Here is a 12,500-nt window from a genome sequence, read left to right as displayed (position 1 = left end):
AAAGTGTGGGAGGTCGGAGGAGCTAACTTAGCTTAGCCACGGCCGAGACAACCGGCATGCTGGTGTTTACACCGCTGGTCCCGCCCACTCCGCCCTCCTCTGCTCGCCCATTGGTTGCCGTGAAGTGCCTTGCCACTCTGATTGGTCCAGTGAACGAAGGCTTCGAGAACGTGCCTACCAATTAGAACGCAGGCTTTAAAAGTGGAGACCCGCCTCCGTGCGTGCGCTCGGCCAATCGGCGTCGAGAGTTCGTTAATTATTCATGAATTCAAGGATGGTGTGTTGTCATTGTGCAATATAGGGACGCACAACAAACTTCATTTATAGCCCAACAAACACATCAAAAAACAAAAACAGTAGTTTTATGAATTATCATCATAATGATCATAATGTTTAGATTCATCACGACATACAAACATATTGTTTATTAATATTGTAAAGTATCTAAAGTTACGGAATAAGAACAAATTGTGAAGCATCAATAACTTCAGAACTGACTTCAAATGTTCATCAAAGTTAAACTGAATTTAAAAATGGCCACTTGATTTAGGGCAAGAAGTTGTGATATAAAAAGTAATCTGTTGTTGTGTTGTTGTGTTGTTGTCTGCAGCTGAACATCTCTGTTACTTGTGTTCCGTGTGAAGGCTCAACATTGTCCATAAAGTTTCCATTGATCACTGTAACATTGAAGGAGGACTTTAACATGGAGAGCAGGTCAGACTTCAGCTGCTGGTTTGTTGGTTTGGACAGCAGGAGGCGCTGCTGCACCAACAATGAGACTCCAACACACAACAGGTTTCTGTCTCATCTGACTCAGACACACAGGGAGACAGGCCGGGTTCAACCCTGTGACACGGACACAGATAACATCCATCAGCATCACTATGAAGCTGAGCTGTGAAACACCGGATCCACCTCTTTAGAGACACTTCTCTCCTCACCGAAGGAGCTTTAAGGAAAAGTGCTGCAGCTGGATTACATTCAGTGTTGAAGTCCAACATTAAACCTCCATCTTTGTTTTCTTCATTTCACAGTACATTTACTCTAGTACTGTAGTACAGTTTTAAAGTACCTCTACTGTTTACCTCAATACTTCATGTTATGCTACTTTATACTTCTACTGCACTACATTTATTAAACAGCTGTAGTTATTATCAGATTCATATTTAAAATACTAAACATGTGATCAGTTTATTAAATATGATGCATTAGTTTAGATTCAGCTAACAAAGCTAACTGAATCTAGTTATCTTAGTAAGTGTAGTTATCTGACAGCTAACAAAGCTAAGATAACTAGTGTTAGCTACATTAGCTGTCAGCTAACTACACAAATTTATTTATTGGTTTATTTGAACGGGACAGAGCACATTAATAAAAACATTTCTGCAAATGTGCCAGAGTTAGCCAAAAGGCTATTTTTCATCTGTAGTCCCAAGAGGCAGATGTTACACAATAAACCTAAAAACAATGTAAGATTAAACAATATTGACACTTAACAATGCGTGGACAAACAATGAAAAAAAGTGAGAACAACTATGTTAAAACATGGACTAAAAACAGTATTATGCTGTAGTTGTTTAGACACTAAAAAACATCACAAAACATAAAAGCATACAGAGTATGTGAAATACATAAATCAGTCAGACACAGCTAAACAACAATAAAAGACATGCATGCAGGTAGTTGACGGTCGACCGGCAATTTAAAGAAAGACAGAAAGGTGACAACAGACAGATTGAGGGAAGTTCAGCACAGACAGGGAAACAGTTACAATCTAGTGCTGACAGAGCTGGGTACTAACTAACCATTTCTGTAAGTGAGCTTTAAATGACCTGTATGTGCGTAGTTCTCTAATGGTCACTGGGATGGAGTTCCATTGTAGTGCAGCTTGTACAGAAAAGGCAGATTGACTGAAAGCACTTTTCCTGAGTGGGATAATGTGATCCCCTCTTGCTGCTCCTTTGTTCTTGTGATCACAAATTGTTTGAGCGGAGGAGAGGTCCAGCCATGTATAATTTTGTACATCAGACAGACATTCACATATTTAATCATGTTCTCCCAACTAAATAAGTTATATTTTTTTAGTATAGGGCAATGATGAGAAAGAACAGATTTTTTATCAAGGATTTTGAGTGTACGTTTATACAATGACTGTAGTGGTTTCAGAGTAGTGGTGCTAGCCTGTGACCAGGTTGTTAAACAGTAAGTGATATGGGAAACGACCATAGCAAACATGTATGTCTTAGCTGCCTCTGTTGACATGTAGTTTCGTGTGAACCTGAAATTTGATAGATTAAATTTGACCCGGTTACAGACCTTTTTCACCTGAGATTTGAATGACAATTTGGAATCAAAAAGTACTCCGAGATACTTGTAGTCAGGTACAACCCGTACCTCTCCCCAGATACACAAACATCCGGCTCCACACTACCAGAGTTTGTTTTGGTAAGAAACATACACACTGTTTTGGAGACATTTAGTTGGAAACAGCTTTGCTTTAACCATGCAGTTACATGAACCATGGAGTTAGTGAGTTCATTTGCCACTTGTCCCATTTTGCTACCATGCAAGTAAATCACAGTGTCATCTGCATGCATTTGGATGTTGGTGTCAGGGCATGCTGATGGCAGATCATTGATATATAAAGAGAACAACAGTGGGCCCAGGACAGATCCTTGTGGGACGCCTGTGGACAAGTGGAGGGCGGTAGATTGATAGTTCTGTATTTAGCAAATACGATTCAATCCATTTAAGTGTACCTGAGGAGAAATTATAGCCGTGCAATTTAGACAAAAGAATGCGATGGTTAACAGTGTCAAATGCCTTCTTGAGATCAAGAAACACAGCTCCAACAACTCCCCCTTTGTCCATTAGAAATTAGATTTTTTCTGTGAAGAAACAGGTGGTCTCACTAGAATAATTGGCTCTGAAGCCGAATTGCATTGGGTGAAGGGCAAAATAACTGGTATTCAAATGGCAGATCATTTGCTCAGCTACCAACTTCTCTGCAACGTTTGATATTGTTGGCAGGATACTGATGGGTCTGTAATTACAGGTAGAAAGGGGATCTCCATCTTTGAATACTGGAACAACAGCAGCTGACTTCCAAAAACTGGGAAACATGCTCTGAGAGATTGAGAGGTTGATGATTTTGCTGATGGGATCTGTTAGTGTTGTGTTAAGTTCTTTGAGCATAACTGCATCCATACCAAATACATCCTTTGCTTTGGAGGGTTTAAGAGACCTGATTATTCTCGTGACCTCCGATTGAGTGACATTTCTTATGCTGAAGGTCGGCTCCAATGAATTTACTGTACAGACGTGTGTATTCTCAGGGGAGAAACATTTAGCAATGGTAGCTACAGAGTCAATGAAATAGTGATTGAAAGCTGTTGCTATTTCCGCTGGGTTCCACTGTTGCTACTTCCGCTGGGTTATTTGACAGCTTTCCATTTATGTTAAGTTGCTGCAGCTTCCTTACTTTGTTGAAATGTCCCGTTAGCTTGTGTAACTGATCCCAGATCATTTTAGTTTTACCTCTTGCCTTTTCTATTATAGTCAGGAAAAAATCTGCCTTAGCTTTTCTTAATTTCTTTACCACTTTGTTCCTCAGCATAGCAAAATGTTGTCTGTCATGGCTCGATTTATTTTTAATTGCAGTTTTTAAGACACAATCCCGTTCTTTCATTCATTTTAAGATATCATCATTTATCCAAGGAACAGTGTGTTTGATATTTTTGTGCCTAAATTTGCGATTAAAATCCTTGATAGTGTTCTCTAATTTCTTTGAGAATTTTTGACTGTCGTCCTCAATGTCTATTCCCAACAGTAGTTCATCCCAGTCAATTAGTTGAACAGTGTTTTTAAAGTTTTCTTGATTGTTTTTGGGGATTCTGAAAGATTCATCATCCCTGACGGAAGGCCTAAAACGCTTGCTGGTTAGTTTCCTGGCTACCAGAGTCAGATTGTGGTTGGAGAGACCAGTTACCATATTGAGAGATTTTAGAACTCTCTCAGGCCTATTACTAAATATTAAATTTATTTGGGTCCTGGAGGAATTTGTTATTCTTGTGGGCCCACTGATCAACTGCACAAGGTCAAAGTCATCAGTTATCACTTTAAGATTCTTTCTAGATGATTTGTCCTCCAATTGATGTTAAAATCACCCATAATAATTACCTCTTTACTGAAATTGCATTCTTTTAATAGTTTCTCAAATTCCTCATAGAAACTATCATTGGAAGAGGGAGGGCGATAAATTACAATAAGTGTGAAAGACATTTGTGGTGATAAGATTATATCTAGACCTATGCATTCCAAATCTTTACAGACAGTCTACTGGATTTCATTACACCGGATACTATCTCTCACATAGATCATGACACCACCACCCTTTGATCCAACCCCATCTCTCCTGTAAATGTTATAACCTGCCACTGTAATTGCTGCTGATGGAGCATTTGTGTGGAGCCAGGTCTCAGATAAACAAAGAAAGTCTAAATTGGAATCAAGCAAGAGATGATGGACTTGATCACTTTTAGATTTAATGCTTCTTATGTTCAGATGCCCACCTAAGAGACCTTTTGGCTTAACGTTAGGATCCCACACTGTTCTTGAATGATTGACAGTCCGGAAGACGGCCCACTTCCTGTTCTTTGAGATCGCGGGATTTAGCAGTTTCTTGTTTACATTTTGGGTAATCTTTCCAATTGCACGTGGACTACCTGAAGAGATGCATCAATGGTCGGAACACTCTGTGACTCAGTCAGTGCAGTGTCCGCCTCATTTCTCGATGATGTCGAACCGCACGGAGCCTCCGACAAACCCGCGGTGCTGCCGGCCGTCACGTTAGCTTCCAGGCTCGGCTCCAGCGCCGGTAGTCCCCCCAGGGCATGCTGCTGACCGGATCCGTAGAATCCTGTCTGGAAAACTAGCGATGGCCCATCGGCCGCTGCACCAGCCCCTCCATTCCGAGAAGGCAGCGCTCTCCAAACAGCGCCAGGTGAGACGGATGTAATCCATGGATCAACCGCTTTGAAGTTGGCTTCCTTCCCTGGTGTAGTGTGCAGCGGGCCGGGGCACGGATGAATATCTCCAGATAACAGCAGGAACATTGTGATAATCAGAGTGTGGCTTAGCTGCAGCAGAGCCGCTGGTTTCGTGCGTTTCTTCACTCGGTTGTACAAAGATGGAAAAATGAACGATACGGCCAAAGCGTGCTTCCCATATCCAAATTTCACCATGTCTTGATTTGACAGTTGGCTTGACAGATCGGCATTGTTTGCGCATATTTTTCAACAACTATAAAAGTTTAGGGGTGGGTTGATGACAACAGTTTTCAAAACTAACTGGACGTTAGTAGGTCTTACAAAGTTACAAAGCAATCCATAGACTAAGAGGGCTGAGAGTGCACCTGCTCTACCTGCCACCATCTTGGCGTCTGTCTAGGACGTGTTAATCAAACCTCAGGGAGTGGTGACATCATCAGGTGTATGAATGTTGAGGTGACATGTGGATGATGTCTGTAGAAGGCTGACATGATGATGATCCACAATAACACAAAGACAAAGAGAACAGCTCATTGATGAGGACATAGTCATGTTGAGCTACACATTTAAAACATGAACACATCTGATTGGATTATAAATGGATTCTGATCTTCATCATTTATTCTTTATTCAGGTTGAAGAGATGCAGGCTGTCAGAGATCAGCTGTTCTTCTCTGGCCTCAGCTCTGAAGTCCAACTCCTCCTCCCATCTGAGAGAACTGGACCTGAGAGGAAACGACCTGCAGGAGTCAGATGTGAAGCAGCTGTGTGATCTTGTGGAGAGTCCTCTCTGTAGACTGGAGACTCTGAGGTCAGTAGAGGGAGGAGGAGGAGGAGGAGGGGTAGGAGGAGGAAGAGGAGGGGTAGTGGTAGGAGGAGGAAGAGGAGGGGTAGTGGTAGGAGGAGGAAGAGGAAGAGTAGTGGGAGGAGAAGTATCGGTAGGAGGAGAAGGAGTAGTGGTAGGAGGAGGAGGAGGGGTAGTGGTAGGAGGAGGAAGAGGAGGGGTAGTGGTAGGAGGAGGAAGAGGAAGAGTAGTGGGAGGAGAAGTATCGGTAGGAGGAGAAGGAGTAGTGGTAGGAGGAGGAGGAGGGGTAGTGGTAGGAGGAGGAGTAGTGGTAGGAGGAGGAAGAGGAGGGGTAGGAGGAGGAAGAGTAGTGGGAGGAGGAGGAGGAGGAGGGAGACGTTCATATGTCAGTGAGACTGTGGTTTTTATCAGCTTTGAACCCATCATTACAGCGAGCAGTGAACACCTCTCTGTTTCTGCAGTCGTGATGCGTTCAGGACCCTCAGCTCTTTATCTCCACTGTGTACTTGAGTGAAATGTGAGAGTGAACAGACTTGATGTCCAAAGTGTGTGCAGGTGTGTGAGCTTGGAGCTCAGTGTGTTCACTCCAATACGTTCAGATGAGAGCTGGAAGGACTGAAGTCCTGCTGCTCTTTCTACTGGATGTGCTGCATCACTGACTGACAGCTGATGAAGGGAGTCCTGCAAACACTCCTTCATCTCTTCTTCTTCTTTTCTCCTCAGATGGGAGAGTCCACCATCATCTCTGTGATCCTCTGGATCTGATCAGAGGATCATCAGAGGATCTGGACTCCTCACTCCACCTGGACCTGGATTTAGTTTAGTCCTTTGGTTCCTTCATGTGTTCTGACCCTAAAGTGTGTCTGCAGATGAGTTGTGTTCATGACAACATGACAGCAGATGAACACATGTAAATGATGTTTCTGCTTTGCTTCCTGTTGCAGCTCCTCCCTGTGGAACGATGGAGTTCTGCACTTCATTACTCATATTTCTCAGTAACAGTGGGAGTTGATGTCACATGTATGAAGTTACCTTATTACCACCAATACCAGCCTCTTCTCATGTTATAACAGACTCAGATTAGCTTGTAACAAACAGGAAGAGGAGATAAAACCTGAACCTGAACTCAATAAATACATAAATATATCTTTTATTTTCATGTTTTCATTCTGTCTTCACATCATGTTCATCGTAGTTTGTTCTTTGTACTTTAGTGATCTGTTGTGTTTAAAGTTACTACGAAGAACTTTCATTTAGTGAAAGAAGACCGCCCACTGTCCGTATCCTCAGAAGACTGCCCACTGTCCGTGTCCTCAGAAGACCGCCCACTGTCCGTATCCACAGAAGACCGCCCACTGTCCGTGTCCACAGAAGACCGCCCACTGTCCGTATCCACAGAAGACCGCCCACTGTCCGTATCCTCAGAAGACTGCCCACTGTCCGTGTCCTCAGAAGACCGCCCACTGTCCGTATCCACAGAAGACCGCCCACTGTCCGTGTCCACAGAAGACCGCCCACTGTCCGTATCCACAGAAGACCGCCAACTGTCCGTATCCACAGAAGACCACCAACTGTCCGTATCCTCAGAAGACCGCCCACTGTCCGTATCCACAGAAGACCGCCCACTGTCCGTATCCACAGAAGACCGCCAACTGTCCGTATCGTATCCACAGAAGACCGCCCACTGTCAGTATCCGCAGAAGACCGCCCACTGTCCGTATCCACAGCAGACCGCCCACTGTCCGTATCCACAGCAGACCGCCCACTGTCCGTATCCACAGCAGACCGCCCACTGTCAGTATCCACAGAAGACCGCCGACTGTCCGTATCGTATCCACAGAAGACCACCCACTGTCAGTATCCACAGAAGACCGCCCACTGTCCGTATCCACAGAAGACCGGCAACTGTCCGTATCCACAGAAGACCGGCAACTGTCCGTATCCACAGAAGACCGCCCACTGTCCGTATCCACAGAAGACCGCCCACTGTCCGTATCCACAGAAGACCGCCCACTGTCCGTGTCCACAGAAGACGGCCCACTCTCCGTATCCACAGAAGACAGCCAACTGTCCGTATCCACAGAAGACCGCCCACTGTCCGTATCCACAGAAGACCGCCCACTGTTCGTATCCACAGAAGACCGCCCACTGTCCGTATCCACAGCAGACCGCCCACTGTCCGTATCCACAGAAGACCGCCAACTGTCCGTATCCACAGAAGACCGCCAACTGTCCGTATCCACAGAAGACCGCCCACTGTCCGTATCCACAGAAGACCGCCAACTGTCCGTATCCACAGAAGACCACCCACTGTCCGTATCTTCAGAAGACCGCCAACTGTCCGTATCCACAGTAGACCGCCCACTGTCCATGTCCTCAGAAGACCGCCCACTGTCCGTATCCTCAGAAGACTGCCCACTGTCAGAGTGGAGCTCAGAGAACAACCTTCTGCTCAACGTCAGTAAAACCAAGGAGCTGATTGTTGATCATATAAAAAAGGAGGTGAAGACATCTCTGTCTCCATCAATGGAGCTTCAACAGCTTTACGTTCCTGTGAATCAGCATCACAAACAACCTGACGTGGTCCTCACACATCTGCATCCTGGAGAAGAAAGACTGTGTTCCTGAAGGAAACTCAAGAAGTTCTTGTAAACTTTGACAGAGGAGCAACAGAAACATGAGCAACTGTCATGAGAGGTTCAGGGTCCAGGACAGGAGAGCTCTCCAGATTAAAACCAGAACATCACTGGTACCGTCTACTGAGCATCAGTGAAGTTACAGAAGTATCAGCTGATGAACCTCCAGACTTCACAACAGCTTCTTTCAACAATCTGCATCTCTTTGTAAAATGACAGAAAAGTCATATTTATAATAACAGTAATAATAATAATAATAATGTAATTATTATCCTAAATATTTTAATATAATTACAGAGTGCACGTTGACGTCACTGACGTTATTTACTAACTATCATTAATCAGGATTATTGTGGACGAGGTTTCCTTCAGACTGATTATTGTTTAGTTTTCTACAGAAGGAAGATAATCGTTCTCATCCGTAAGAAACGTTTTCAAGATCGTCTTTAAATCGAGACAAGAATATAAATGTGTGTAAAGAGATCCAACCACCTGAGAGAAGAACTACATATTAAAACTGTGTTTTTAAGACAAAAAAATTCTGAAGTTTGTGAGTAAACGTGAAGGATTTTATCTTTAACTCAAAAGTCACTGAATGAGTTTTAGTAATGTCTTTACAGTATATTTTAAAGATTTATTGATGAAACTCTGACGTTTTTCTCTCCCGAGTATGAAAACTTCTGTTGTGATTCTCCACAGAAGAGATCTGAATGCTTTCTGTCTCTGTAGAAACACGGCGTGTGCAGTAACGTAAAGCTCAGGATCAAGCACATTCTATTGAGTACACACACACACACACACACACACACATATACACACAGTAACACACACACAGTAACACACACACACACACATATACACACAGTAACACACACACACACACACATATACACACAGTAACACACACACAGTAACACACGCAGCAGAATCAGCAGACGCATCAGGATGAAGGGAAAGTGTCTAGGCAGCAGGAACCTTTGACGCCTGGTCTTTTGTCCTCTCGCCGTATATATTGGGGCGTCCAACTTTCTCTCTGTTACACTGTGTGTGTGGTTGTGGGACAGCTCGGACAACAACCGGTGAGCAACAATGTCGCAATACTCTGGAAAGGTGAGTAACAGATCCGTAGATGCAGCTGCTCGGTGGATCACTTTACTGCAGCTTAAAGAGTGACTCCAGTGATGTAACGCTGTACTGCCGGTGTGTCGGTACGCCGTGACATCACACTCTGCTTGAAGCTGATGCCACGTAACCGTCCTGGTGTTGGTTGTCTCCTGCAGATCACCTTCTACGAGGGGAAATGTTTCACCGGCAGGAAGCTGGAGGTCAGAGGAGACTGTGATAACTTCCAGGACCGCGGCTTCATGAACAGGTGAGAAGGAAACAGAACGACTTTAAACACTGAGAGAACTTCTTCCATCACACAGTTTAGAACCCGACAGCGTCTGGTTCTCTCTCAGTGAGGAGAAGAACTAAAGGACCCCTCGTGTACTGTGTGTGTTCTCAGGGTGAACTCCATCCGCGTGGAGAGCGGAGCCTGGATCTGCTACGACCACCCCGACTTCAAGGGCCAGCAGTACATCCTGGAGCACGGAGAGTACCCAGAGTTCCAGAGGTGGAACTCCCACAACGACCACATGGGATCCTGCAAGCCCGTCCGCATGGTAGAGACGCCTCCGACACACATTCCACTCCACCAGATGTTTAGACCACGTCTGTCTCAGCAGACGTTCATGGTCCCCTGAGGATTAATCCTAACGATTATGACCGCTCCTCTAGCGCCACCTTCAGGTCAAAGGGTAACCACATCAGAGCTGGACCTCTGGGTCTCCAAAGCTTCATCTAACAGAGTACTATCACAGTGTGGTATTAGTAATTTTACTGTAACAGAGTACTATCACCGTGTGGTATTAGTACCTTTACTGTAACAGAGTACTATCACAGTGTGGTACTAATACCTTTACTGTAACAGAGTACTATCACAGTGTGGTATTAGTAATTTTACTGTAACAGAGTACTATCACCGTGTGGTATTAGTACCTTTACTGTAACAGAGTACTATCACAGTGTGGTATTAGTATCTTTACTGTAACAGAGTACTATCACAGTGTGGTACTAATACCTTTACTGTAACAGAGTACTATCACAGTGTGGTATTAGTACCTTTACTGTAACAGAGTACTATCACAGTGTGGTACTAATACCTTTACTGTAACAGAGTACTATCACAGTGGTTATAGATGATTGGTTGAGAACAATCGTGACATCACAGACCTTCATCTCTTTATTGTCTTCATCAAACATGGAACTGAACATTAACATGAAATGAATTCAAAATGAATGTTTCACGTTGATTATAGTTATATATGTTATTTATACTATATATGTTGTTGTTGTTGTTTCCAGCATGGAGAGCACTACCGCATCGAGCTGTTCGAGGCCTGTAACTTCTCCGGTCAGTGCGTAGAGATCTGTGACGACTGTCCGTTCCTGCAGAGCCGTGGATTCTCCAAGAACTGCATCAACTCGCTGAAGGTCTACGGAGACGGAGCGTGAGTCACGATCCCAAACACCAGATGTTTAAACACACACACACACATACACATACACATACACATATATATACATATATAGGTGTTGGATCTCACAGATGACACAAGTCCACCGTGTGCTTTCTCTCCAGCTGGGTGATGTACGAGGAGCCGAACTTCCGCGGCCGCATGTACATGGTGGAGCGAGGAGACTACTGCAGCCACAGCGAGTGGCAGGCCCAGAACCCCAACGTCCAGTCCATCCGCAGGGTGGTCAACTACTTCTAACTCCTGTAACCGTGTACAAGTACAATAAAGAACCACAACCCAGATATGAGGAGACTGTGTGTGTGTGTGTCTTTAATAACTGGTTTAAAGTCACAGAGACACTTTAGTTTGAGCCTCGTTCTCTCTTCAGGAAACGTCTCAAACATAAAGATTTAGACTTCAACATGAAGCTGAAAACACCACAAACACACCAACATCTCCGGTCCTACGCACACACACACTCGCACTCACACACACACGCACTCGCACACACACACACAATGAACATATAAGCACGAGAGAACAAACTGCTCTTAACTCAACTCTTTATTAGCATAACTTCCTCATGCAGGTTACTGCCACGGTACAGACTACAGCTTCACCTACATTCCCCTGGGTCCTAAATCCCTCCAAGTACAGCTTCTTATCACCCTCTATGTACCAACGTACATTTATAACAAATACCACACATATTACGGTAATCAGCGTTGCACATGTGTCTGACCTAAATACCACAAAAATAAATGATTCATTAAATGATTGTTTTAGAGTTTTTAAAGTGTTTTGTTTGTAATATGTATAATAAGCATCATTTAGTATCACTACTGAGAATTTAACAAACATAAAAACATGACGTAGATAGGTTTGCAGTTCTCAAGGTGTATATTTAAATATCATCTCTTACACACATGAAGATAAAGTTGTGAACACCGGCTGAATATCTATGATCAGAATCATAACTGTGTTATAACTGCTACTGTGTAAAGGGAATACTGCTGCTAACAACAACCTGATGTGTTTAAAGTGTTTACAAACCAAATGTTATTGACCTTTAGTTCATATAGCAGAACTTTAAAATAAAAGTGCACAATACACTACTTTAGAATTCATTATTGAATGTTGGGCATAACAATGAGATTAATCACCATTAAAAATTGTAATCATTGACCAGCACTAATAAATAGGTGTATAAATAGGTGTATACATGTATATATACATATATACGTATATATATACATATATACGTATATGTATATATATATACATATATACGTATATATACGTGTATATATATATATACATATATATATATGTATATACGTATACATATATATATATGTATATACATATACATATACACATACACATATATACATATACACATACACATATATACACATTATATATATATATATATATATATACGTATATA

At 43.1% G+C, this 12,500-nt stretch overlaps 2 protein-coding genes across 2 annotated transcripts in view; one reads left to right on the top strand and one right to left on the bottom strand.

Annotated features, from left to right (window-relative positions):
- Window positions 1-78, bottom strand: part of eci2 (enoyl-CoA delta isomerase 2) — a 4,135-nt gene extending 4,057 nt beyond the window's left edge. Inside the window, exon 1 of the mRNA XM_076085273.1 lies at window positions 1-78. This exon is cut by the window's left edge and continues 78 nt beyond it. The gene's annotated coding sequence lies outside the window, so the exon portion shown is untranslated.
- A 9,500-nt stretch (window positions 79-9,578) lies between these two features.
- Window positions 9,579-11,308, top strand: crygn2 (crystallin, gamma N2). The gene is made up of 5 exons (XM_076085296.1): window positions 9,579-9,599; window positions 9,770-9,861; window positions 9,997-10,153; window positions 10,896-11,041; window positions 11,173-11,308. Exons 1-5 carry the CDS (start codon window positions 9,579-9,581, stop codon window positions 11,306-11,308), a joined length of 552 nt encoding a protein of 183 aa, XP_075941411.1.
- Window positions 11,309-12,500: the final 1,192 nt, after the last annotated feature.

Source organism: Anarhichas minor, unplaced genomic scaffold (genome assembly GCF_050575085.1).
Source record: "Anarhichas minor isolate MPS153535 unplaced genomic scaffold, ASM5057508v1 ptg000148l, whole genome shotgun sequence".
NCBI lineage: Eukaryota > Metazoa > Chordata > Actinopteri > Perciformes > Anarhichadidae > Anarhichas > Anarhichas minor.
Note: the sequence above shows the minus strand (reverse complement) of the source record. Positions and strands in the feature narration are given on the sequence as shown.

What these genes read in the sequence shown, in the direction of transcription:
- crygn2 (XM_076085296.1), top strand. Translation starts at nt 9,579, where the DNA reads ATGTCGCAATACTCTGGAAAG. An exon ending in CCTGCAAGCCCGTCCGCATG is followed by an intron (nt 10,154 to 10,895) that starts GTAGAGACGCCT and finishes TGTTGTTTCCAG; the next exon opens with CATGGAGAGCACTACCGCAT. An exon ending in AAGGTCTACGGAGACGGAGC is followed by an intron (nt 11,042 to 11,172) that starts GTGAGTCACGAT and finishes CTTTCTCTCCAG; the next exon opens with CTGGGTGATGTACGAGGAGC.